This window comes from Periplaneta americana, chromosome 6 (genome assembly GCF_040183065.1).
Source record: "Periplaneta americana isolate PAMFEO1 chromosome 6, P.americana_PAMFEO1_priV1, whole genome shotgun sequence".
In the NCBI taxonomy this organism is placed as follows: Eukaryota; Metazoa; Arthropoda; class Insecta; order Blattodea; family Blattidae; genus Periplaneta; species Periplaneta americana.
The window spans coordinates 144088167-144114313 of record NC_091122.1 but is presented as its reverse complement, the minus strand read 5'-3'; the positions used below and the strand labels follow the sequence as shown (position 1 = coordinate 144114313).

General features: G+C 35.3%; 2 protein-coding genes across 2 annotated transcripts in view; both read right to left on the bottom strand.

Annotated features, from left to right (window-relative positions):
- LOC138701877 (meteorin-like protein) overlaps nucleotides 1-10169 on the bottom strand; it is a 137810-nt gene extending 127641 nt beyond the window's left edge. Inside the window, exon 1 of the mRNA XM_069829215.1 lies at nucleotides 9594-10169. Coding sequence (XP_069685316.1) covers nucleotides 9594-9877 — 284 coding nt within the window. The 5' untranslated portion in view covers nucleotides 9878-10169. The remainder of the gene's footprint in view (nucleotides 1-9593) is intronic.
- A 5313-nt stretch (nucleotides 10170-15482) lies between these two features.
- Nucleotides 15483-24896, bottom strand: LOC138702281 (EF-hand calcium-binding domain-containing protein 10-like). Its single transcript, XM_069829862.1, has 5 exons — nucleotides 24764-24896; nucleotides 23819-23921; nucleotides 21941-22105; nucleotides 18048-18138; nucleotides 15483-15663 (listed from the first exon to the last, which is right to left on the bottom strand). The coding sequence occupies exons 1-5, from the start codon at nucleotides 24806-24808 to the stop codon at nucleotides 15615-15617; spliced, it is 453 nt and encodes a 150-aa protein (XP_069685963.1). The 5' UTR covers nucleotides 24809-24896; the 3' UTR covers nucleotides 15483-15614.
- Nucleotides 24897-26147: the final 1251 nt, after the last annotated feature.

Here is a 26147-nt window from a genome sequence, read left to right as displayed (position 1 = left end):
CAATTGCACTTTCGTGCCCCAGCAATTCCCTAGTTGGATACAGTTTTGATCATGACTCGCTCTGAAGGGCGGGTGTGTAATTTTCAAATAAACGAGCTGCCTTCGATCGTATTGCGTAACAAAATTGTTGCGGATACGTTTGAAATTTAGTGAAAGGGAGAGGCTGCTGATCTCGTTGGTGGAAGGGGGCACATGAAGTGAAATCCAACCGAATAAAAACTTATAAGCTAGCTATCATTTTTAGCCTTACTCAATGCATTTAGTCTTAACCTACTTTCCATTCTTTTTACGTTTTCACGGGTGAAAGGGTAATGACATAAAACACTTTTAAGTCTCCACAAAACGGATTTCGGCCGGATTAATTAATATAATCTCTGCCTTTCGTGTCTTCCTGCACTGCACTGACCAGTTTCTCAATAGGCGATTCACTTTTCTTGTAAAATTCATATATATTTTAGTAATGGACCTTTATCTTAACTCGAATGAATTTTTCATTGCATATATGGGTAAAATGTGGTGGCTCCTGGAAAAAAGGGGAGGGGGGCTGGCGCCTGAACAGATACATAAAACTCTAAAATTTTCACCCACATTCAATGAAAAATCCATTCGAGCTGAAATAGTGATACATTTACTAAAATATATTAAACAATATCGTAATTAATTGGTCTATTAATAAAGCATTTTACATACACACTAACAGCTTTTGTCAACATTATGTTAGTCATAGCGACATAAAAGAAATCGAAGTTTTAAAAATATTTGAACTCAATAACAAAGCCCTCGAGATGCTGATATCCAAGCTCGTGGGCATATTTTTTTATAAATCTCTACAGCTATTAGCCTTTGCTGATGATATAGATATTGTAGCCAGATCAGAGAGAGAAACTAGACGCACGTTCAGGGACATCAAAAATTCAGCAGAATCAATGGGTCTCAAAATGAATGAAGACAAAACTAAATATATGATAGTAAGTGGTAAATATGGTAACCATGGAGAATCTGAGACACACATTGTTATTGATGGGTATAAATTCGAGAAAGTGCAAAGCTTTATCTACCTTGGATCATTAGTAAACAATAACAGTGACACCACAGAAGAAATTAAGAGAAGAATCCAAATAGACAATAGAAGTTACTTTGGGAAAGATATTATATTGCCTCAAGGGACCATCAAGGCTGTTATGCATTTTAAATATTTGGGATCAGTAATCCATGAATCAGGTAGCTGCAATGCTGATGTAGATTGAAGAATATTCCAGGCAAGAAGCTCGATAAAAATGCTGAATGGATTCTATGGAGTAGGAATCTTAGTAAACAAACAAAGAAGATAATCCTTCAAATAGTCATTCAGAGTATTTTAACTTAGGGTGCTGAGGGTTGGACGTTAGTAGAGAGGCAGAAAAGTAGAATATTGGCAGTAGAGATGGATGGAATCCGGAGAGGGGCTAGGATATCTAGGTTTGAAAGAAGGAGAAATGAAGATGTAAGACAGCTGATGGAAATGGAGGAAACTGTTACCGAGAAATACGAACTCTGCAATGGTATGGGCACGTCAATAGAATGGGTTGTGAAAGACTTCCTAAGACTTTCCTCCATTGGTCACCTTCTGGAAGAAGAAAGCGTGGACGGCCGAGAGCATCATGGAAGTCTGGTGTAGTCCAAATGATGAAGCAACATAATCTGAAGGAAGGGGACTGGGAGGACCGTGAAGTGTGGAAGATGGAAATACAGGGTAACTGCCCTCAAAAGTAAAGTAAGTAAGTTACTTCGGTTTAAAAAAACAATTTAAATCTAAATTGCTCTCTCGTGGAACTAAATGCAAAATCTATAAAACATTAATTAAGCCAACTCTTATGTATGTCTCCGAAACTTCGGCTATGACACAAACTGCCTTTATATATTTGAAAGGAAGATATTACGTAGAATTGTTTGCCCTATTAACGATGGTAATTGATAGAGACTAAGATATAATAATGCGTTATATAAACTCTACAAATCCCCTGACATACAATCGATCAGGATTTCAAGACTAAGATGGGCAGGGCATATAAGGAGGATGGAAGAGAACGAGATACCCAGAAGAGTATTGGAGTACAAAGTCGAGGGAAGGAGGAGAGCAGGACGACCCAAGCTTCGATGGGAGGACTGCATACGGAAATATGTTCAAAGGCTTGGAGTGAAGAATTGGTGGATTGTAACTAGAGATAGGGACAAATGGCGAAGAATCCTGAAAGAAGCCGAGGCTCGACCCGGGCTGTAGTGCTATAGCTCGCGCAAGAAACGATTACCGAAAACCAATGGTGACGTTGCTGTTTGTTTTTTGACGTGTGTATGTAGGCACGCCGAGGGGGGAGAGGTGCTAGCCGATGAAAGTACTGTCTCTTCCAAGAAGATGAACAAATGAGGACATCGCTGTGAAAATAAAGAACGTGGCAAGAAAAAAATTCGAAGCTAATTAAACGCGCAACATATGTTTACGAATGAAATAATAATACCGTGCGTTACAAGACACGCATTCACATGCAATGGAACATACTACAGTCGTAATGTAACTATCACAACGCAAGACTGATTCTATCGATGTCATTTCTCTTCCGACTGTACTCTTGAATATCATTCAAGTTATCTCGTGACCTTTCCTCTCGCCTGCTCTTCCTTTTCGCAGTGTTTGATTCGCATTCCTTCCGTCGGTAATCCGTACTTGCGAGACCTATACCGAAAACCAATGGTGGCGTTGCTGTCTGTTTTGACGTGTGTATGTAGGCACGCCGAGGGAGGAGAGGTGCGAGCCGATAGAAGTACTGTCTCTTCCAAGAAGATGAACAAATGAGGGCATCGCTGTGGAAATAAAGAACGTAGCAAGAAAAAAATTCGAAGCTGATTAAACGCACAACATATGTTTACGAATGAAATAATAATACCGTGCGATACAAGACACGTATTCACATGCAATGGAACAAACTAAAGTCGTAATGTAACTATCACAATGCAAGACTGATTCTATCGATGTCATTTCTCTTCCGACTGTACTCTTGAATATCATTCAAGTTATCTCGTGACCTTTCCTCTCGCCCGCTCTTCCTTATCGCAGTGTTTGATTCGCATTCCTTCCGTCGGTTTGTTTGTTTTATTAGGTTATTTTACGACGCTGTATCAACATCTAAGGTTATTTAACGTCTGAATGAGATGAAGGTGATAATGACGGTGAAATGAGTCCGGGGTCCAGCACCGAAAGTTACCCAGCATTTGCTCATATTGGGTTGAGGGAAAACCCCGGAAAAAACCTCAACCAGGTAACTTGCCCCGACCGGGATTCGAACCCGGGCCACCTGGTTTCTCGGCCAGATATGCTGACCGTTACTCCACAGGTGTGGACTCCGTCGGTAATCGGTGGTTGCGAGACATACCGATGATGACGAATAACAAAGCCCAGGCGCCACAAACATTTTTAGATGTCATGGCGACCTGGCGTCTGGGATTTGTCTACTCTTACATATATATAAATTCCTTGAATGTGTCATCCGAGATGCAGTCAGATTCGCTATTGTAAGCAATATGCGAAGTGACTATGAAACAAGCTAAAGTAGGAAGTTGAGTTTATAATAAGCAAAGACTGTCACGGAACGAAGAATATGCTTGGGGCACAAATGTTTGAGCCCCACCCTGTCCCCTTTACTCAAGCTAGTACATACAGTATGTTGGTGTAAGTCTGTAATCAAGCGAGTGAGGCGCCAGTATATACCCTGCAGTAACATAATTCGCTGTTAATTGAAACAACATTGTAACGTTCCAGTCAATCATAAGTGTAGACTGTTATTATCTGTAATTTATCAACAGTCGCTCATTGCAACCGTAAGGGACAAGTTAGTCGTTTGCTTCCTATCCTTTTTTTCTCTCCTACTGTTAAACAAAACATTTCTAAACCAGTCTGTTCTGTTAATGCATCTTAAGTTCAATTGTATGACATTCTGCAGAAAGAAACTTACGAAACGATCGCACGACACTCAAAACTGTAATTCGAACTAAAGGCTGTGTGATGTATCTTGTCTCACTATGAAAAGAGAGAGAAATGAGATATGTCTTACTTCGTCTGTGTTGTTATGGCGATGGGGGAGTGGAGCAGTGCCGTCCATTCATTCAGTGGCGGAAGGGACTAGTTGATACATTCTGTAGCACAAAATAAAATAACAAAATATCTCTCTTCGTACTGTGTAGTTCCGTCACTGAGCTCGTCTTTCATGAAACTGAGTTCCGGTAGCCTGTACAATAAGATTTTGAAAGGAATCCTGAAAATTTACAACCCTCCTATAATCTCCACCCTCATTTGAAGGGACTTGGTTTTATTGCTACTGAGACAAGATAAACCTTATCAGGTATAAATTTTCTTTAGAGAAACTAATTTCTGTGAAAACTTACGTAATAATTATATTTTTATTAAGACTCTCTCCAAACTTAGACGACCTCAGCCTGATTATAGAGTCAGCTCATCTTGTCGCTAATTTATGCAGGTGACCATGTATTACAGAGATGTCTAAAATTTAGGCGTTTTGACATCCCTGATGTATTACTTAATGGTTCTGGAATTTTAAATACAATATTGCCACAAAACTCTTGTATCAGTGAGGGAAGTGAGACGCCATGCGCCGGTATGGAATACCGCCACTGGTTTCTGTAGCCAGAAAACATACCGTTAGTGAAGAATGACATACCCTCACTGAAAAAATATGATCCGTAAACATTTATTATACATTTTTCTTCACAGCAAAGAGTACTATGTGTTTGCTTCGTAAATCTAAACCACAGTCTTCTGGAACTGTATTCAACGTGTATTTAGACACGTTTATTTGATAAGTCAACCCCTGGAATGCTTACAACTGTAGTATCAGTCTAGTATATACAGTCACGAAGCTCAATACGTAGTATATATGCATCCATAGATAGTTGGTAACCACTAGGATCGCTACTATCGCCTCATTACAGACAATGCGAAAGAGTACCTGCACAGTCTATTGTTCCTAGTACCCTCATAAACTCAAGCTTCGTGACTGTACATACTAGACTGTGCTAGTAGTATTTCAAGTATATAAAGAAGGCTGTGGTCTGTAGCTTGTGGTGACCATTGTTGCCAATTTATTGACTGTGTCATTTTTGTTGTTGCACTTTTTATTAATAATAAAGTAAGGCACTTTGAAGCTTTAACATTATTTTAAATAATAAGTCTCAGTGGACATTGCAAAATAATCTAGTAAATAACTTGAAATTATTTTATTAAGAAATTTAATGTGTTGCGTAAACTTCAAAGATTCGCGTTACTGACTGCACCGAAAAAAATTTATTGTATACATCACGTATGTGTATGTTGCAAAGGAGGGATGTCTTTTTTTTAAATCGAGGTATGCCAGGAGAAAATTTTGAAGTAGCATACCGCTTCTAGCTTTATCCCCACTTCCCTCTCTGTCTTGTATACTTTGAAAGTATTGCAGGGATGGTAATATTCATACAGTAAATTTCGGGCGTGACAATAAATTAGAAAAATGCAGTTAAATGCAGAGTTATTTCAAAATTCATAACGTGACATAAATAACTTATAATTCAATTTGCATATGTACTTTATTAGTTCAGTAAAATTAAGCTTTTTCGCTATAATTCGCTATGTCATGTATCACGAGAAAAATTGAGCAAAAATACCGTTCGGGAATATGCTGTATCATCTTTTCCCATACAAATGTAGTTATGAATGGATTCTTAACATTTACTACCAGGAAGCTGGATTCAATAATTGAATGAAGCACATTTGACATGGATTACCACAGAAATGAACTGCAGCTTTACATGGAACATAAGCGCTACTGTACAACGGTGTGAATTTACGAGCATGTGTTGTGAATTAACACGTACAAGAAATCCCGTCTTGATAAAGTTACTACAGGTCTTAATTAATGTTAACTACATACACTTTGAGAACCTTTTACAGAAATCTTTCCAAACTTGCTTATTTATGCTTCGTAAATGCGAAAAGATTTTCCGCCATGATAGTGAAATTCCCACGTTTACGATTCGCGGTAGACATCGAGATTTAATGCATGTTTCCCGTTATGTCTAGTTCTTCAGATATTTTCTTTAATTCAAAATGTAGGTATTTACATGAAAAATTACCCGTTTCGGACGTCCTTTCCTGTGCTCCTAATCTTTCGTGGATTGAAATGAAGAGTAAGTCTTTTGATTTTTTTTTTTTTTGTACGTGCTTTGACATACAACCAGCATGTTCCAATGTCCTTGAAGTCGTCAGAACCTTTGCAACAGTCTTACGATCTGATTTATATTTTATATTTTCCTGTAGTTTCACGGGGCAAGTATGCACGAAGCAGAAAACTTAAGAGAAATGATAGCTGGCAATTTCGCCTGGGATCCATATTCAGGAGCTTCTTTTTCATGTCTTAAATCAACATTGGATTCTGAGCTTAATTCTTTTCAAGCAAGCTCCACTTGAAAATTTTAGCACCCTAATACACCTTCTATAGCCCTTGCTCGAATTGACTCATGAGATGATTTCTAGGATAAGATTTTATCTATCTGTCTGTCTATCTATCTATATTATTATTATTATTATTATTATTATTATTATTATTATTATACTTGGAAATGCATAATAAACCTACTTCACGGGATAATTGCGATATTAAATGCATTGCTTTAGTGAATGGTTTTGAAATAATTTTTGCACGTTAGTCGTTACAGCAAACGGTTGCCACAATTAAGAGTTGATTTCACTGAATTCAGCGTTGCCAACCTAAATAAGTATGTTGAAATATTACAAATAACTGCTCTATAGTTGTAAAGAAAACCACTGCATTCTATGTATGCTACAGTCCTACAATGCATGTAAAATTCATACGCAAAATGCAATATTAATTAATATACATTATACGAAACAAATCACTGCATTTGAAATGTACTGAACTTTATTTATAACAATTTAAACTTCACTTAACAGAAATAAGAATTGTTCCTATTGAACACGAAATATTAAAAGTACCTGAATTATTTTTACTCCTTCACATTGAAGTTGATGGTGAAGTTTGTACGTTGGCTAGACTGTTAACCTTTAGTCAGCTGTTCATAGTATATATTAAGTTTTTTAAAACTATTATTTTCAAAATATATTATCTTGCAAAAAAAAATACAGTACAATATACATTTGTTAAGTACAAAATCTCGGAAATTGAGAAACTCGCTCTGCTCGTTTTTCAAACTTTTCCTCGATTTTGTAAAAAGCATTTCTGAACCTTGTATCGTAATACACTATTCCTTGTGACTCAGGCGTAGGCTCTATCTATACATTCACACTTTTCCTAGTTTTGTGGAACGATTTTGTAAGTTACAACTTTGGGATTATTATTAACTTTTCAGTCTACACCTGTGGAGTAACTGTTAGCGCGTCTGGCTGCGAAACCAGGTGGCCCGGGTTCGATTCCCGGTTGGGGCAAGTTACCTGGTTGAGGTTTTTTCACCCAATACGACCAAATGCTGGGTAACTATCGGTGATGGACCTCGAACTCATTTCACCGGCATAATCACCTTCATCTCATTCAGACGCTGAATAACTTAAGATGTTGATAAAGCATCGTAAAATAATCTACTAAAAAAATAACTTTTCATCATTATTGTTATTACGTAGGCTTTCAAGGAATCCGGAGGTTCATTGCCGTCCTCACAAAAGCCCGCCATCGGTCCCTATCCTGAACAAGATTAATCCAGTCTCTACAATCATATCCCACCTCCCTCAAATCCATTTTAATATTATCCCCCCATCTACGTCTCGGCCTCCCCAAAGATCTTTTCCCTAACACGCTATACACATTTCTGGATTCACTCATACTTGCTACATGCCCTGCCTATCTCAAACGTTTGGGTTTAATATTCATAATTATGTCAGGTGAAGAATACAATGCGTGCAGTTCCATTATTATTATTATTATTATTATTATTATTATTATTATTATTATTATTAGCTATCCTTCAGTGAGCAAAAGATTCTTGGCATTATAAATCAGTGAATAAAAGACGAGCATTTTCGTAAAATTACACTGTTTTCAAGTGGACTAAAAATACAATACAAATTGACTAAAAATTAGTATTTTACCGTGGAGCAGAAACGTTTTATGTATACGATTATTATTATTATTATTATTATTATTATTATTATTAATTCATCAATCACACCACTGCTGAGGGAAATAGCAACATAACTTCTCTGTAGACTAGTCAAACCATTCGCCCAGGCTGTTGTGAGGACAGTCTATATTCCAGGAATTACATCTCTCGGTGATGCTGAGCGTTTTGCAGAACACGTATCACTCTAAATACAGCATCTAATCTTACTCTTATAACTCCATAATTTTAACTCACGCGTGTATATATGACACTAGTTTAATTATATTTGGTGTTCTTTGACGATTCGATCTTAATATCCATATTATTTTACATGCTCGACTGAGAGATTACTGAACAAAATACCCTTACAATGTGAATGTAGTGAATATGGCGGATAACTAAATCAAACTACTTAAAATTAAACCATTTAAGAAAACAGCATATCCTATTTAATTAATAATACACATCACCTTCACCCCTTACGTCAGGACATGTATGTTTTACAAATTTTATGTGAATATGTGGAAACGTCCTATAAATTAATATAGACTATAAATTGATGACCAAATTTAGAAAATGATGTCGACATATTTATTCTCTATTCTTATATAAAACAAAGTATATTTTTGTCTTACTATTTCGCGAATATGATGATAGTTTCAGTTTGAATAATTCATATAAAGCTAATCGTAAGAGCCAATCTACAGTATTGTGCGTAGCAACATTGATGACTGAATTGCAGAATCCGAGGCGTTAGCAGTTAGCATATGTCATTTTTGCTGTGAAGTAGCTATGAAAACAAGGTATGAAAAAAAAAAAAAAAAACAAAACGGCAAATTAAGAAGAGTATTTTGCCTGGACCAAAAAATTGTACTTTCTCTTGCACCAAAAAAATGCATATTGCCTCGGATTGTGCACTTTTTCTATACACACATACAGAGAGAGAGAGAGAGAGAGAGTTTACAATAACCACTTTATTGTTCTTGAAAACATTAATAAAATGAAAATGTTATATCCGTCTTGAATCTTGCCAGAGATTAGTAATACTTCATCCCCGGGGACTGATTATACAGGCCTAGATTTCTTTTTCACAAGTAGTTTGTTAAAGCTGCTGAAACGTAATACTGTATAATAAAAAGTAGTAGGATAAACTTCATAACACAGTTATAAAATTTTGATTGAATGAATGTCGCATTAAAATTCAGTTACCTTTTTCCGTTTTGTGAAAGCAATTGAAATATTATGTTATCTTTCAGAGTTGTAAAATGTTTCACGAACAGCATCCTTGGAAGTGATGGATGTAAACTTTCCCTCATAAACATCACATCTGGACAGCAAAATGACCAACACATAATCTCTAACTTTTTCATCAAAGAGCACTCACTCGCTCACTCATTGCTCCATAATTCAGGGCAATATTATTATAATGTTGCACTTACCTTCCGAACCAGTCACACTCGTCTCCCATAATATTCGCCGCTGTCATGGTAATTTGAGACACAAAGAGAAGGCTGAAGATGACCAAGAAGCTAGTGATATCAGTTTTATTCCTTGGATCTACACGACGTCTATGTAAGTATGTGCTACAACCACAACATTCACCACTGCTATCACACCCACAATCACAATTCCTACAGGAGTCTGTGCTATTTAAAATAAATCGTCTATAGTTCGTCTCCTGCTTCCTCATTGGTAAAACCAGAGGAAAGTACATGGTCAACATTTTCTAGTAGGATACTACAGAGAGATCCGAACGATTTCGCGCCACAATGCATGTCACTAGGCAATAAGATTTCTTCAAGTTCCTTCAAACAATGATGCATTAGTAAGAAAAAGATTAAAATTATATTTCACAACAGTAGAGCACATTGGTGTAAGCGAAGAACCACTTGGTAATGAAGCACAACGACAAGTGTCCGAAAAAAAATCCACCTGTTCACGAGTTCGGTTTGCACCTAGTCCGGACCCACACAAACTCCTTCCTACCACATCACATCACACCTTGCCGTGCAAACTCCGACTGAGTGCGGCAACCCTGCGATACCGAGCAGCGTTACTGATGCTGCGTGTGCTGCCATCTATGACTTCCCCTCTGCTTGCAGCAACAGCCAATCAGAGCAAACCATGAGGACACTTTGCTGTTGAGTAGGAAGTTCAGACGCTGCAGAAGTTTTCGAGGACTTCGCAGGCAATTTTACTTTACTGAAGACACGAGAACAGCATAAATCTGAATAAATATCTATGAAGCTGATATCCATTTAACCTTACACATGTACGCAACACATTATTATCAGTCGGCCTGGGTAGAGCAGTCGGTATAGCGCTGACCTTCTGTGCTCGAGGTTGCGGGTTCGTTCGCGGCCCAAATCGATGGCATTTAAGGGCCGATTGTATAAATCATTTAATCTTAGATCAGACGTTAAATTGATCCTCGTTCTAGCTGAACTTGGAATTTTGTGTTGTATAAAGTCTAATCTGAGATTAATTTGTCTCAAACTAAAGTCAACTTTGACTGAAGAAATTTGTCCGCTTAAGTTAGATGATCCAAGTTCAGTTATTTCTTTTCTGTTTGAAATATACGAGTGGCAGATTGTGCAAAAAGAATAACCATTATTATTAATATTAATAGATATGGTAACTACATTTATATATATATATATATATATATATATATATATATATATATATATATATATATTTCCATTTCTTGCCTTAATACACAAACATTCTTGTATTTTATAAGGTTTTATCGTGTTCAGCAGTATCAAATAACATAACCTATAATTATATTATGTTCATAACAACCATTAATTATTAATGGTTATGAAAGGTACATTCATACATCTTCAATTAACTGTATTACTAAACGAAAATTGTCGTTTTATAAAGCTTTATCATGTGCAGCAGTATCAACACCATAACATGATAACAATTTGGAGAACGGTCAACCTTCTTCTTATTGTCCGCCATTATTTACAATGCAGAAAACAAACCAGTGTCTCCAACAGAGTGTACGGAAAGTCGCCAAAAAGTAATTGGAAAGTCGCTAGATTTCTCATTATCAACAAAGGAAGATTAAATTTTGTCACTGTGGGATGCTAAAAAGGTCGCTAAATCCCTATTTAAGCCATATAACAGTTAAAAGAAATTGTCATTGAAAAAGAGTTAAAGTCGCTACATTGGCAACACTGAACAAACCTATACAACATGGCTCGCTCATCACATACTTCACCTGTTTATGCGATGTTGCCAAATCCTTTTCTCGTGAACTTAGATTGCATTTGAACCAAGGTAATTTGGTGGCAGAAAAGTTTTATACAATAGAAGAAGTGTCTGAACTCGGTTCACTTTCCGATTTTCGATCAAAGTTGATCTTTAGTCAGGGAGTTTTATACAATTGGGCCTAAGTGTGCTTAAATGCGATAGGCTCATGTCAGTAGATTTACCGGCATGTAAAAGAACTCCTGCGGGACAAAATTCCGGAACACCGGCGACGCTGATATAATCACGACAGTTGTGAGCGTCGTTAAGTAAACCATAATTTATTATTATTATTATTATTATTATTATTATTATTATTATTATTATTATTATTATTATTTGAAATAGCCTATAAAACAAAAATATTCCAACGCTGAAGAATTAATTATAGGATTTCAAAGAAACAACTTGTTCTAAAATGCTCCATAAAAGTTTCATTTTTTGACATGTTGTCTGTCTGCCAGCCACCTGTGGAGGTGCACTTCTGTCGTTTCTTGATCAAATTACATTCAATGTCGAAAACCATTCTTTTGTGTCAAGAATGCTGAAAATTTGTATCTCCATGAAAATTTCGAAAATACATTTTTATTCACGAGCCTCAAGTAATGCGTACGTATCCACACTTGTGTTAAGGATTGTGAGTGCATTAATCATCTCATTACTTTTTTACTTCCAAAGCAATAGGGGTGAAGATTCTTAATGCTTTTAACTGACTGAAGTGCTGGTTGTGACTCAGATTGTATGCAGGAGTTCATTTTATTGATAGTACTCCATCTTATTGCTTGAAGTATGGCAAATAGTTCAGATTGGTACACACTGCACACTGGTGCTAGTCGTTATTTCTAAGAAAATACTTCTGTACCATTATTAAAAACAGCAAAGGCACAATCTACAAGACTCTTGCCATCTTCTCCCTGAATTCGAGAACCATCTGTATATATATATGCAGATACGGAAATAAAATTTGGAGCTCCCTTATTGTAAGAGTTTCGCTTACAACACACTGCACATGTGCAGTAAACAAGAGCCCCTGTATATACGTGTATGATACTTGTGAATATGGCTTCAAATTTTAATTCCGTTTCTGTACACATCGTGCTTGAAAATGCATCTTGAATTTACAACAAGATGAAGATGTTTCCTTGGATGTTATTTATTTATTTATTTATTTATTTATTTATTTATTTATTTATTTATTTATTTATTTATTTATTTATTTATTTATTTATTTATTTATTTATTTATTTATTTACTCTTGTGGAGTTAGGCTACCAGGCCTTCTCTTCCACACCACCAGAAATACAATACAACTACAAGATGAACCGCTGATAGAAAATTAGCTCTTTGTTCAATTTCATAGTTATCACCTTGGTCAAGAAATAGTTTACCCTGTTCATGACTAAGTAGCTCATGACTGCTATAATAAAGTCTGCATCTGTTGAGATGGTGCGGTAGGTCCGTGTGAAACGTAAAATGAATCCACGTTGAATGTGCAGTATTTTTTATCTGAGCCCATTTTTTTTTTCTAAAATGCTTCGGATGGCCGAAGCACAGTAGAGCATTAAAGGTTCAAATTCTTCATGATAAATAACACGTAAAATATCAGAATTTAGTCCTCAAGTTAGTTTGGCATTCCTAAGAAGAGATGAATCAAATTTACTGGCTCTCTTAGCCAGATTATCGAAGTGTAGCCTGATTAGCATACGACTATCAATTATAACACCTAGATAGGTGGAGTGACTCACTGTTTGAATGTATTCGCTGTTAAACTGTGTTAACGGCGCATCCACATCCTTTTTCTTAGTGACGATTGAAGTGAAATTCGTTGTATTAATTTTTAACAAAATAATCTGCCTTCAAAGAGGGTGACCATAAAGATCCAGAATAAAAGCACTACAGAATAATTTAGAAAGACAAAAACATTAAATATAGGCATTGTTTAGTAAAAAATCTAGAGAAATGCAAACCCAATAGAATCATCAATGACCATTTCGAAATGATGTAAGCTGTTAAAATCTGCAAAGTCTCTATATTACTTCCACCCTGTGTAATTGAGTTTCCATATGCTACTTTTGGAAATATAAATGAAATATTGCAAAGATTCTTAACCTTTCTCATTTCTTATCTTGTCGGATCTTTTCCATCCCTGGTGGCATCTTTTTTAATTTTAAGAGTCTATTGAATAAACTTCTATTGAATGCATGCTTCAAGTGAATTCTATAGGTAAATTTGATGCGTGAAAAAAATATTGAGGAATATAAGAAGTTTTATTTAATATATGTTTGTTGTAGCTATAGTTTCGAGTTATATTCGAAAAGCCTTCATGTGTAGCATTTTTCCCCGACTTACCTTACAGTATGTCCCGTTCCATGGCGTCGTGGTCTAAATCATCCTGCCTAGAACTCGCGTTACGGAATGTGCGCTGGTTCGAGTCCTCATGGGGGAAGAAATTTTCTCATGAAATTTCGGCCAGTGTATGGGACCGTTGCCGTGCATCGTGATGCACTTGGGGAGCTACGATAAGTAGCGAAAATCCGGTTTCGCAAACCAGTTATAACGGCTGGGGATCATCGTGCTAACCATACGATAGCTCCATTCTGATTGAATGATCGTCCAACTCTGCTTCGGCATGTGGACGTGAGGCCAGCAGCCGGCTGGTGGTCTTGGCGCTTCATGGGCTGTAGCGCCATGGATTTACTTTTGAGCGAGATCGTGCGTATTTGCTTGGTTTCCGCACAAAACCAATCCGCGGAAAGTTTAAAATTCCACATTCAGTATTCCCAACCTAACACACATAACAATTTCCCTCTTCTTACCGCTTAAGTGACATATTGATTTTACTGCTTTAGGCTTTTAACATATTATTTTAGAGACGTTCAATATAGTAATAATTATAAATTGGAAACTTACCACTGCAATTTCACCTAAATTGCACTGTTAATTATTGTTTTAAATATTTGCAAAAATTAAGTAAACTCTACAACTCCACTACAGTTACTGCATTCGTGATGCAAGTAACATTAAGGAAGCCGTGAAAAAATCATCAAGATTCCAGATGCCGATGTTATTACTGCAATATGTTATATAAATAATATTGTTAAAATATTAAAATGAAAAATAAATCATTACATAATCTTACCGTTTGTTTTAAGTTCGCATTTATAGGCCGGGGGGGGGGGAAACAGACGTATATCACGGCCTGCTGGAGTACAGTAAACACAGAAAACATTTTAAAGCAACAATGTTGAAGATAGATATTTTTGTTTTGCAAATTTGCCGTCATTGAACAGAAACCAAGATGGAGATTTCATTGCAACTAATTAGAAATTCGTCTTTCAGGTATGTAATAAACGATCTTCGCACAAAATAATGTACGATACACGAGCGGTATGTTTTCTTTCAATTCTCGGAAATTAAAAAAGCTTAACTACGTATCGCTTTTTCAAACTTTCCCTCGAACATGAAAACTTCAACATATCGCTCTTGTAACGCATATTACTATTACTTTACAGTATGTAGGCCTATACTCTATTAGTAGATGAACACTAATCGTATCTGTGGACTGGAGAAAGAGAATGGGAAGTTGTAACAAATGAATCTAGTAATGGCATGGACATTATTTCGATTCACGTTGCCGCCAAATATTTTTTATCTTCGTTTCGACCTTCTTTTTAACTTGTTTCTTGCTAAGCCAAAGATAATTACGTAAAAAGTATTTGATAGATATCAACTTTATATTGACAGCACCCTCATGCGATGCTTCCAGCTGCGATTAAATTCTGTTTAATTATATTTTCGCTTCATCCCGAATCAATACTCTTGTAAGTTGTTACGTGTAAAAACATCATTCATATAATCGTATAGATCTCGCAGTGGGATGCTTATTTTCTTTCTCGATTTGAAGGTATTGTTGTATTCATGCTGATTTTTGTCTCCACGGGGGTAGTGGAAGGTTGTTCGGTCGCTTCGCTTCCCTTCTTTTTTATCGTTGCGGCGGAGGGTGAAGGAGGAGGTCTGGAGATTAAAGTAGCTATATTTATGACTCTGATAATTAGAATTTCATAGAAAATGCGGAAGCATTAGAAAGGAGTAATCTTATTACAAAATAGCAGTTACACAAGTAAAAAGATTCTTGGCTCACAGTTAAATTTTCTATAAAGTATTCATATCTTAGAAAAGTGACCGCCGTTGTATCTAACTTAATGTTTCTCCAACATCTCCGCCAACATGGCTACCAGACGCTGCCTCCTGGAGAAAAAGAACAGAAAATCACAATGCATGTTATTACTGGATCTATAAATTTCTTTTCGAAATATGAATAACACCGACCTTCATAGGGTTTCCTAGGTTGATACAATTAAATTAAAGGCTAATATTAACAAGTCAGTATGTAACGCCTACTAAGCATTATCCACATCTTGACCGGAGAAATTTTTACGATAATTTTAGTCTTCTTTCTCCGCGCCCTCAAATATAAATTTGTTCCTTCCGTATATCTAATGGATTCACAATAAAGTGCGATTCATATTTCATGTCGCGCCAACAGCACATTATATGAACGACAATTTTATGATCTCATACTAAAAAATCTATGCTGTTGTATTCACTCTGTCATACAACAACACCACGAACGTCAACAGCACAAATGCTCCATCTTTGTGTGGAGTTTGGGATTGTATGGGGCAGAAACATGGACATTACGACGAAGTGAAGAGTAGCGACTAGAAACTGAGATAATTTAATTTTTGTATAAGTAATTTATGTAATGGATTTGTCGTAGTATATAATTGGGATATATTTTCTTCTATCGTTCAAGGTAATTTAAGGTTTACAGTAGAACTTGGTTATAACGACATCCAAGGGACCTTAAAAATTATGTTGTTATAAACGAGTGTCGTAGTAACAGAGTTTCATATTATCAGTCTAATGAGGTGGAAAATGAAAAATTACAAATAGGCTTATTTCAGATTTATGTATTCGTTTTTAAGCCTACCATGAACTTAATAAAATACACGTGCACTTATAAATACAGTATTCTGTATTAAAATAGTTTGTTCAGTAGGCCTACTCACCAAACTTTTTTACTTAGGAGTGAAGTAATCAGTCATTTTACTCTGTTGTCTCCTATTTGCCCAATACACACTTTCTAAATTACGTTCTACGAGTATGTTCATTATTTCAGTTACAATTTCACTGCTCCCTTCCCTACCTTCGATCCATTCTGTTCAAATGCAGCAACAGTTTTATCCTTGCTCTTCCAAATCATTTGGACTGTGGAATTAATTAGGCCAAACCCACGACAGCTTTTTTAATTCCATTCTCAATTTGATGAATTACGTCAACCTTTTCTTCCAACGTTAAAACCTTTCTTTTAGTGCCATACTGCGTTAAAATGCGTGGACTTAGTGAAAACTTCCTGTCGATACTGACCGCACACGGATACAGTTAATACGACATGAATTTGGACAGATTACAAAGGGATAGGGAACCTGCCTGTCTTCCAGAAATCTATGACAAAAGGAGAGAGTAAAGAATGTGCCAGATTACTAGATTTCAACAAAATATTTCTTAAAATACTTTGGTTCTTAGAAAATCGTATTCTAAACTGAAGTTGAAAATTATGTTATATGCGAGGTAGACGCATATACGTTTGTCGTATTAAGCAAGGTAGAAAAGCATATGTCTTATGGGGAATTAGTTGGAACCACAGAATATTTGACGTTATAGGCGAGGTGTCGCACAAAACGAGGTCGCTATAACCAAGTTCTACTGTATTTCTATTATCCTTTAAAGCGATTCCATTTACTAGATTAGCGGTTTTCAACTCACGGCACACAGAAAACGGAGCTACTAGTAATTTGTGCAAAGTGTGCACGTAATCCTACATTACTGACAGTTCTAAGTCTGCAAATGGGAAGGAGAATGCTGGTTGCAGTGGCATATTTACAAACGAGAAATAAGTTCACCCTCTCAGGTAAAGAGAAGGTAATTTACATATCATAGCTCAGACAAACAGGAGGCAATTTACGTGATTTTTTGACATAGGGAGGCAATTTACCGTCTCCGGCCAGTGTAACTGTTAATACGTATTTATTGGTTATACTATTCTACTTGAGGTGAAACTAAATCGCACAAACGCACACAGCCCATCTGCCTCCCGTGTATTACTAGGATATGTAACTGAAACAGCGTGGTTGTATTAGTAACATGAAGCAGTGAAATTAGTGCATTTATGAACTACAGAAATATTTTGTGTCAAATCCTTGCTATACCGATATGTATTAAATTTTCTATAGTGCGCAAAAAAAAAAAAAAAAACTAAATTAAAATCAATGTTTTCTTTGGGTATTGTTAGTAGGCTGTACATAATTCCTTGAGATAAACACTGTAGAACTAAATAATCTTCCGAATAGGAACAGAACAAGAGCCTCGCGAATTTAACCACTTCATTAATTAGGCCTCGTTGCCACTAAAGAAGAACCCGCTCTGCCTCCTATTTACAGAAAGTTCCGTTAAAAAAATAAAATATTTAAAACACTGTATAGATTAAGAAGGCTGTTGCATAAGTAATTTCACTGTTGCAAAATGGAGATTTTATGTTAATTTATATATAAAAGTAAATAATTACTTACGCTTCTTGTATGAATGTCTGCTTCTCAACATTTCCGTCTTTATTAGTTGGGGGTGACTCTTCAAACCTCGTAATACCCAACGTCATCAAACCTTTCATTAAGAAATATATAATTAATTTAGCTACAACATTTACTAGTCAACCTTTTTATTGATTTTATGCTCGACCATGCCGAAATGTAGTAATTATACACCTGGTAGCACTCCTTTAATGCATGTCATTAAAGTACACCTATTCATTAAAGTTCAGGTTTTCGATTATTCTCGGATATGCAATCGAAAGACAACTATCGAAAGGTCACGGAGGCTGGAAATCCAATACTGTCGCAGAAGGTTATGTTCTGTTACTATAATAATTAGCGTTAATTGTAAATAATATTCAAATAAATTCAATTTGTCATCTCGCTTTTCAATGTCGACTTCAATTTCAAGGTTATATCAAGACATGTTTATCTTACTTTCTAGATTATATCAAAGTCGTCGACATTCGTTTCCCGGAAAAAATCAATACTTTCGCGTCTGCGCACATCTCACAATTCATGAGGTAGGCTATTGCACTCACATAACAATAACATGAATACTTATGAATAATTTCAAGTTAGAAATATGGTCGAGCATAAAAAGTCGTATGAAACTTGCCTATAATGGTAATTAAGACGCTCGTATGAAAATTATGAAACTCGCTTGCGCTCATTTCATAAACATCCTCGCGTCTTAATTACTACCATTATAGGCTCGTTGCATAATGTAGGCTACTATTGTATATTTCATAATATTTTGATTGTATAAAACTGTTTTTTGTCTGTATTCCCCAGTAGCAATTCTATGGAGTTAAAAATCGAGGGATCAGAATGACAAGGTTCTATCTAGTGTTTAGTAAATCTGACAGGAGAGTATTTTAAAAGTTTGGTTGTTAATAAAATCAATGCAGATAAGAACCTTTTCAAACTTACTTTATCACGGACAATAATTGAGATATCAACATATAATTTATATGGTAGATAGCTGCGACGTAGTAGAATTCAATGCAACAAAAATCTCAATTTTGCTAAAAAAAAAAAAAAAATGTCAGATAGTACCTTGTCATTCTGAGCCCGCGAAATCTTACATTCTTCTGTGATGTGTAATATGACTCTCAATAACATACAATCGTATACTTCGCTTAGTGTACAAAATATATTGATGGAATAACGGTCTATGTTACCCGTCCTATAGTAAATTTATGAGCGGAATTACGATGTAACATTTTTGGTCCTCCTGCACAGTTAGCAGATTGTAAAATAGACCGTTATTTGCCGCAATGTTTCAATTTTAAAATTTCACTGCAAAAAAAATAATAATGGAATTTTGGGGGAAATCATTAATATGCTCAAAAATTACGCTGGAGGGTCATAATTTGGAACAAGTGAAGCCTTTTAACTATATGGGTTGCGAATATAAAAAATGAAACGAAAGATGACGTTGACAAAGAAGTATCAACATTTCAAATGTTCTACGGCACCATTCATCGAACACTGAAAAATAAAAAAAGGAAAGCGACTAGAATGAAGTTCTACAAAACTATGGCTACACCTGTCCTCTTATATGGTTCAGAAACCTGGGTTCATTTGAAGAGTATTCTTAATAAAGTACAGATGTTGAAATGGCTTTTTAAGAAAAAAAAATACACAAAATTATATCCCATAAAGAATGAAGACATACGGAAAGAACTACAGATTTATAGCCTTAATGATAAAATAAAGAAATAGGCTATCGGGAGAACTGGTTTCAGCACATGGACACAGGACTACCCAAAATAGTGTTTCAATCCAAAGCAACAGGGACAAGAGACGTGGGACAGCCGAAGAGACGTTGCAAGGAGAAACTGTGAATCCGGAACAGGCTAATGCGCCTATCCCGTGAATGGGAGAAGCAGAAGAAGAAAAAGAAGAAGGTAGGACAGAAGACGCGATTTCGATATACAGTCCAGTATCCAAGTACTATAAGAAACATACTGTGTAATAGGACTAAGTGATAAAACAGTATTCTAAAAATAATTTTGTTGAGAAGAAATATTTCTCCAAGAATATAAAGTACCTTATAATATATTTGGAATTTTTTAAAATATGCATATTTTGCTTGCTAATAATTATAACAATTACAATTTATAACCTCTTAGCATGTAAATTAATTTAAAAAGTATAGCCTATAATAATAGCACAGTCTAGTATATACAGTCACGAAGTTCAATACGTAGTAAATATGCATCCATAGACAGTTGCTAACCACTAGGATCGCTAATATCGCCTCATTATAGACAATGCGAAATAGTAGGCCTACTAGCACAGTCTATTGTTTCTAGTACTCTCACAACTCAAGCTTCGTGACTGTATATACTAGACTGTAGTAATAGAAAGTTATTCGTATGTTACTACATTTATTTAAAGCGTAAGACACTGAAAATAACGTTGTTATGCGAAACTCATAAGAGCGATAAGAAGTTTCTAAACAGGTCCTATGTTATCCAGAGTAATTCACGAGAATTTACCGTCCCTTACGGAGCTTATTTCCGAAGACATTCTGAGCAAAAAATTTCATATAAACATTTATCCAAATCTCAATATTTTCAGAGTTACACTAATTTGAAGTTGTTACTAAAATATTATTATTCTTTAGTTTTAAGGATAAAAGAATATTACAGGTAAAGAATTAACTATTCAGGAGTATCATTTCTTTAATTAGCTAGTATTCTGAAGCTAAAAATGTGTTGTGAATTCCATAGTTGCTTCGTACAGATTTTTTTTTCGACTTTTAACTACAAAATTACATTTTCTTACTCATATATCACAATATTTGTTACAAATCACGCCACTCTTGTAAATTCTTTAAGACTGTACATTAGGATGCATAATTAAACTGTAAAGAATCAAGTTCCTAAAATCGTATGATTTTGTGATAAGTGCGTAAGAATGGTGTCATTTTTAGTTAAAAATTGAAAAACAGAATCTGTACAAAACAATTAACAACACATTTTTAGCTTCAGAACACTAGTCAATTAAAGAAATGACTCTTCTGAATAGTTTTTTTCTCTATTTGTAATATTTTTTTGCCCTTAAAACTAAAGAAAAAAGGTATTTTACTAACAACTTCAAATTAGTGTAACTCTGAAAATATCGAGATTAGGACAAATGTTTATATGACATTTTTTGCTCAATGTCTTCGAAAATAAGCTCCGCAAGGGATGGTAAATCCTCGTGAATTACACTGTATATCCTATTCCATTTTGAAATTGATTTTTCTAAATGATTATTGATTGTTGAAGTTATCGCCACCACCCTTCCTGTATTTGAGCCGTTCAGAGCAAAAGTGATGTAAGCCAAAATTGGGTAATGAGGTTTAAAGTAAAAATTCTGTAAAATACAGCGCAAAGCAGCAATTAATACAGTATGTCCTTCTTGCTATCCACTGGCTATTAATAGTTTAAATAAATTGAATATTAATTGCTTCTTTGCGCTGTATTTTACAGAATGTTTACTTTAACTCTGAACGACTCATTTACTCACATTAGTTGCGTACCGTCACTTTCTTTAAGGCCAGTTTATGTAGGCCTACTGCCCTGTCTCCAGCCCACTGTGATTTCGAAGCTGGGTTATAAATTACTTCTAATATTAACTTTGTTATGAGTGTCCTCCAACGCCATTTTAACCAGCTTCATCAATTTACTTGGAATACCAAATTTCCTCATTATTTTTACCAACTCTTCTGCGTTGATACTGTTATAGCCTATTTCTAATCTGTGTAAAGCTGGTGTGTATGTACATAAGATACATCCTCATCATCTACCAGGAATAATTCTGCACAGGCATGACGTCGCAAGACTAGAAACAGAGCGAGATAAAGATGACATTCTGGTTACCTGTACGGTACTGAACCATTGTTATAGCACCGGTCCCTGAGGGATCTAGTGCCCTGAACATTGATTCAATGTGTTGGGTGTTGAAAAGCAGAGGTGGTTCACAAAGGCCTGCTCTGAAAAGCATACACTTGTCGAGCAAGTTCACCATAAACTCAACAGGATCCTCTGGAATAAAAAAAAAACAATAAGGGTCAGTGGATTGGGTCTAGACATCCACACGTCCTTTCATTGAAAGACAAGTTTCAATAGAAGAACTGCATTTTATTATGCACCTGTTCTAAACGTACAAATATACCCCAGCTCTGACATTGTATGCATAATCGTCATCTGCCGAGTAATAGATAATTTTCGCTCGAGGTGAGTTTGTGCTGTGCACTCATATATGATTGTCGCAATAGTGAAGGTTATAATATATGTTCAAGATAGCGCAATGTCCCTGACAAATCTCTGATCATCTTGGCGGGAAGAGAACGATCTTAGAACCTCTCGTGATATATTAGGTTCGTTCCAAGTTCTAACAAACGGTTCATAGATCAGTTCATGTGCGGTTCCTGTACTATCTTATGCGCATGCGCTAGTTGAGCATCTACTATGGGAGTGAAACTGGACTGGACGCTGTTGGAACGCTTTCACGGATCGTTATGTACTAAATCCAGAGATGCTATAACTGTGATCATCTTTGCTAAGAACGGGACGCTTAATTATTATCGTTTCGCAGCTAATTCTAATTGCAGAAAATAGAATTTCGATCATTTTATATAAAAAGATGACAAAAAATATGGAAGGCAAGAATTCCGCTAATTCAATGTCGTGTACTGGGGGACTCTCATATAAAAATAGTTTTTTTTTATTAATTTATGTTCGTTATTTATTATACTTTTAATCGAAGTTGCATGTTGAAATTGTAATTAACTATTTCAATACCCAAATAATTTTCATTCTCTTTCCTTTTGACGAAAATTTAAATTAAATCTCTAGTTTTATTATTCGTCTGCACTGTCACTTTTCATCTCAACTTCATTGATGTGATCATGTCTTTCTTCAGTATCCAGGAGACATTGGTGAACTTATGCGCATGCGCGTCTCGCGTACTCTTCAGTATAAAAAAGCCGGCGCCAGCGTTTTTGGCGTGTGTCCTAGATATATAGTGCCCAGTTTGTGAGCATGTTGCAAGTGCAGCTGAGAATTGTACCACTTCCTATACACGTCACATCAGTCATTTGCTAAATACAGTTGTCAGACTGACTGCGGTAAATGTAAAACACTCGAACTTAACATTTCCATTACTTTTTCACACGCCAAAAATGGTGACGCGGACTGTGCATGCTCATTCCGCGGACTACTTCTGATCGTTCCGAACTCGTGTCTAAAGTTTGTTGGAACGCCCGACTGCAGTACATGTTTCCGGTTCAGGACTGGTTTGGAGTGTGTTGGAACGCTTTTTCTGTACTGCGCATGCTCACGATAGTTACGGACGGTTCCTGACTGTTGTTGGAAGAACTTATTATAGGCCTACTGAAATGTCATACTTGACAATTGCAGAGCGCATGTAATATTAGACCTACGAATCGATGAGAAATTAAGCGCGGGAGGAATTTAATAGGGGATATCCTTTTTAATAATAATAATAATAATAATAATAATAATAATAATAATAATAATAATAATAGTTATTATTTAATTATTCTTTCACTCATTCCCTCCACTTGTGGAGAAAAATTCTACTTTTCACATGTTATATAAATAACTACTAAAATTTAAATTTCTTTGAACACCTTATTATCTACGAGCAATGGAAAATCTTCAACGATGGATTATTTAGTCTCTTTTCCTCCTCGAAAAATGCCTAGAATCAGCCTCAATAAAATTATTACTCACCGGGTTCTTCGACTAACAGATGTCCAATCAAAAAGTTGAAAAGGTCGTAGATCTTTCTAGATTGCAAGTATACACCTGCCTGCAGTTGGGCTCTATTCATCTCCTGTAGAAAGCAGAAGACATAGAATCCCCATAATTCTGTGATCAATGGATTATATCATTAACACTTCTGAACTGTAGTTAATATTAGGCTAAAATTCCTTAGCTTCATCAATAGATTCTCTGTAAAATACTGTACTGGAACAAGTTAATTCGATACAGAATCTACTGTGCCGTAATCCTTCAAGAACTTTCATTCTGTACCTGATTAATTTGAATAATAGATCCAGTTTGTTGTGATAAATCAAGAAATTATTTTATTAGTCATAACTCATTAACTGTTAGAGGTAAATTTCAGTTAAAAATGCTTAAATGTTTTTGTTGGTAGGCTGTGAATTCGTACACTGGGGAAACAATGAAAGTGCGGAATTATCTTAAAATTGTAAATAAATAAGATGGATTGCTAATTTTGTGGTACATACATCATAACCGCCAAGAAGTTCCTTGAGATCCATTGAGTAAAAGATTGAAGCCTTAGTTATAACGTGATAATAAAATGATCAATGAACACTTCGAAATAATGTTAACTTACAGGAGTAATCATACGCAATGAATTTTAAAATAGTACATGCATGAAGTAAAGACGAAATTTCTCGATATCCATGTGCATGCTATCAGGCTTAAGTACACATTTATGAATTATATTATGTTGTTTTCATATATTTGGTAAATAAAATTTGGAACCATTACTTCCACTGATCTTCTTTTGCGTATAACGTGTGATGAGTGGTCCCTATAATGCATCTATAATAAATAGTGAAATGTAGCCTATATGTAACCAGAAATTGTATGGACTATGCAATTCTTATTAAGTTAAAGAAATAAAGAGAAATGTTAGAAACTTACTGCGGTATCACTCCTGAAAGGTAATTTATCCGAGTGTTGAGCCATTTTTCTTAATGTCAGTTATATCTTTGCATCCGTTTGTATAATTTTAGACATTAGATTTCTTTGCAATAAGTTGGAAGTCGGATTTTCATCGTTGTTTACATTCCCCTAGTTTCCATAGTTACATTACCAACAATTAACTTCAAGCTGTAGAGGGAATGAAAGCGATATTACGTTAAATCTTTATGGAGAAAAAATGTTGGATATGAAATCTTACTTTAATACTTATACTACAGCGATCTAGAAACTTTGGAAAATATACAAATACATTTATTTTATTTCTATCTAACTCAACATGTTGTCACAATTGAGAACTCGCAATTTATTTGCGCTTCTTCCTGATGATGTTGGTGTATTTTTAAATGCTATATATGCATATTATGTCCCTGTATGAATATTCTACAGTCTACAGTGTCAAAAGTTCGGAACCTCAGGTTATTACATTACATTCTGTAACTAATTTTTATAAACTCTTTTACAATAATTGTAAATTGTCGCCTGAATGCAAGAACTAGGTAACTTGATTTTTCATATTTTGTGACATCGCCTATTTACTTATTTATTGCACCACGGAATATGTCTCGTTTTCTTTTACCTATTTGTTATATTGGAAAATAGATGTCGCTGGTATCGTTCAATCAGTTACCCAGATCCTGGATTACATTTTGTGCGATTTTTGCTATGCTATAAAAGCGGTAACTAAAAAACGCAAATTTCGAGTAACCTAGTTCTTGCATTCAGGCGACGATATTGTTGAGAGTGAATTGTTCCTTTGAAATCAGTATATAAAAAGACAAATAATATATATTTAAATTTTTTTTTCTATTTTCTTTCTTTCTTTTTTTTTCTTTAAGAATGGGCTAAGATGCCTTTGTAAATAAGTTTCAGTACTCAGAAATATTTTGGGATTAATTTGTCATGTGCTTTAGCAGATAAAATTTACAACGAAAAAGAGGAAACTTATAAAAAACCCTTAATGACGTTAACTCGATCGTGGAAAACAAAGGCATGTGAGAATGGTAGGGATCTTTTTAAAATTCTACTCCTTTAGGAAAAAAGAAAAAATCTGCAAGTAATCCGACTTCTATAAATCTCATAGGTTTCCAGATGTTTAGGTTTTTACAATTACCTCTTTTGATTTTGAAAACTTCATTTTTTAAAGCAGGTAATGCATTAATTATTGCAAAATGTTTCTGAATATTTAAATTAATTTTTGAAAGTATCTTAATACATACTGTAACAAAAAATTAAGACAATATGGAGATGTAAATTAGCGATTAACGTCTACGAAGATAAATTGTTTTGAAAATGCTCTAATGCTTAATCAATTTTAAAAAATAAG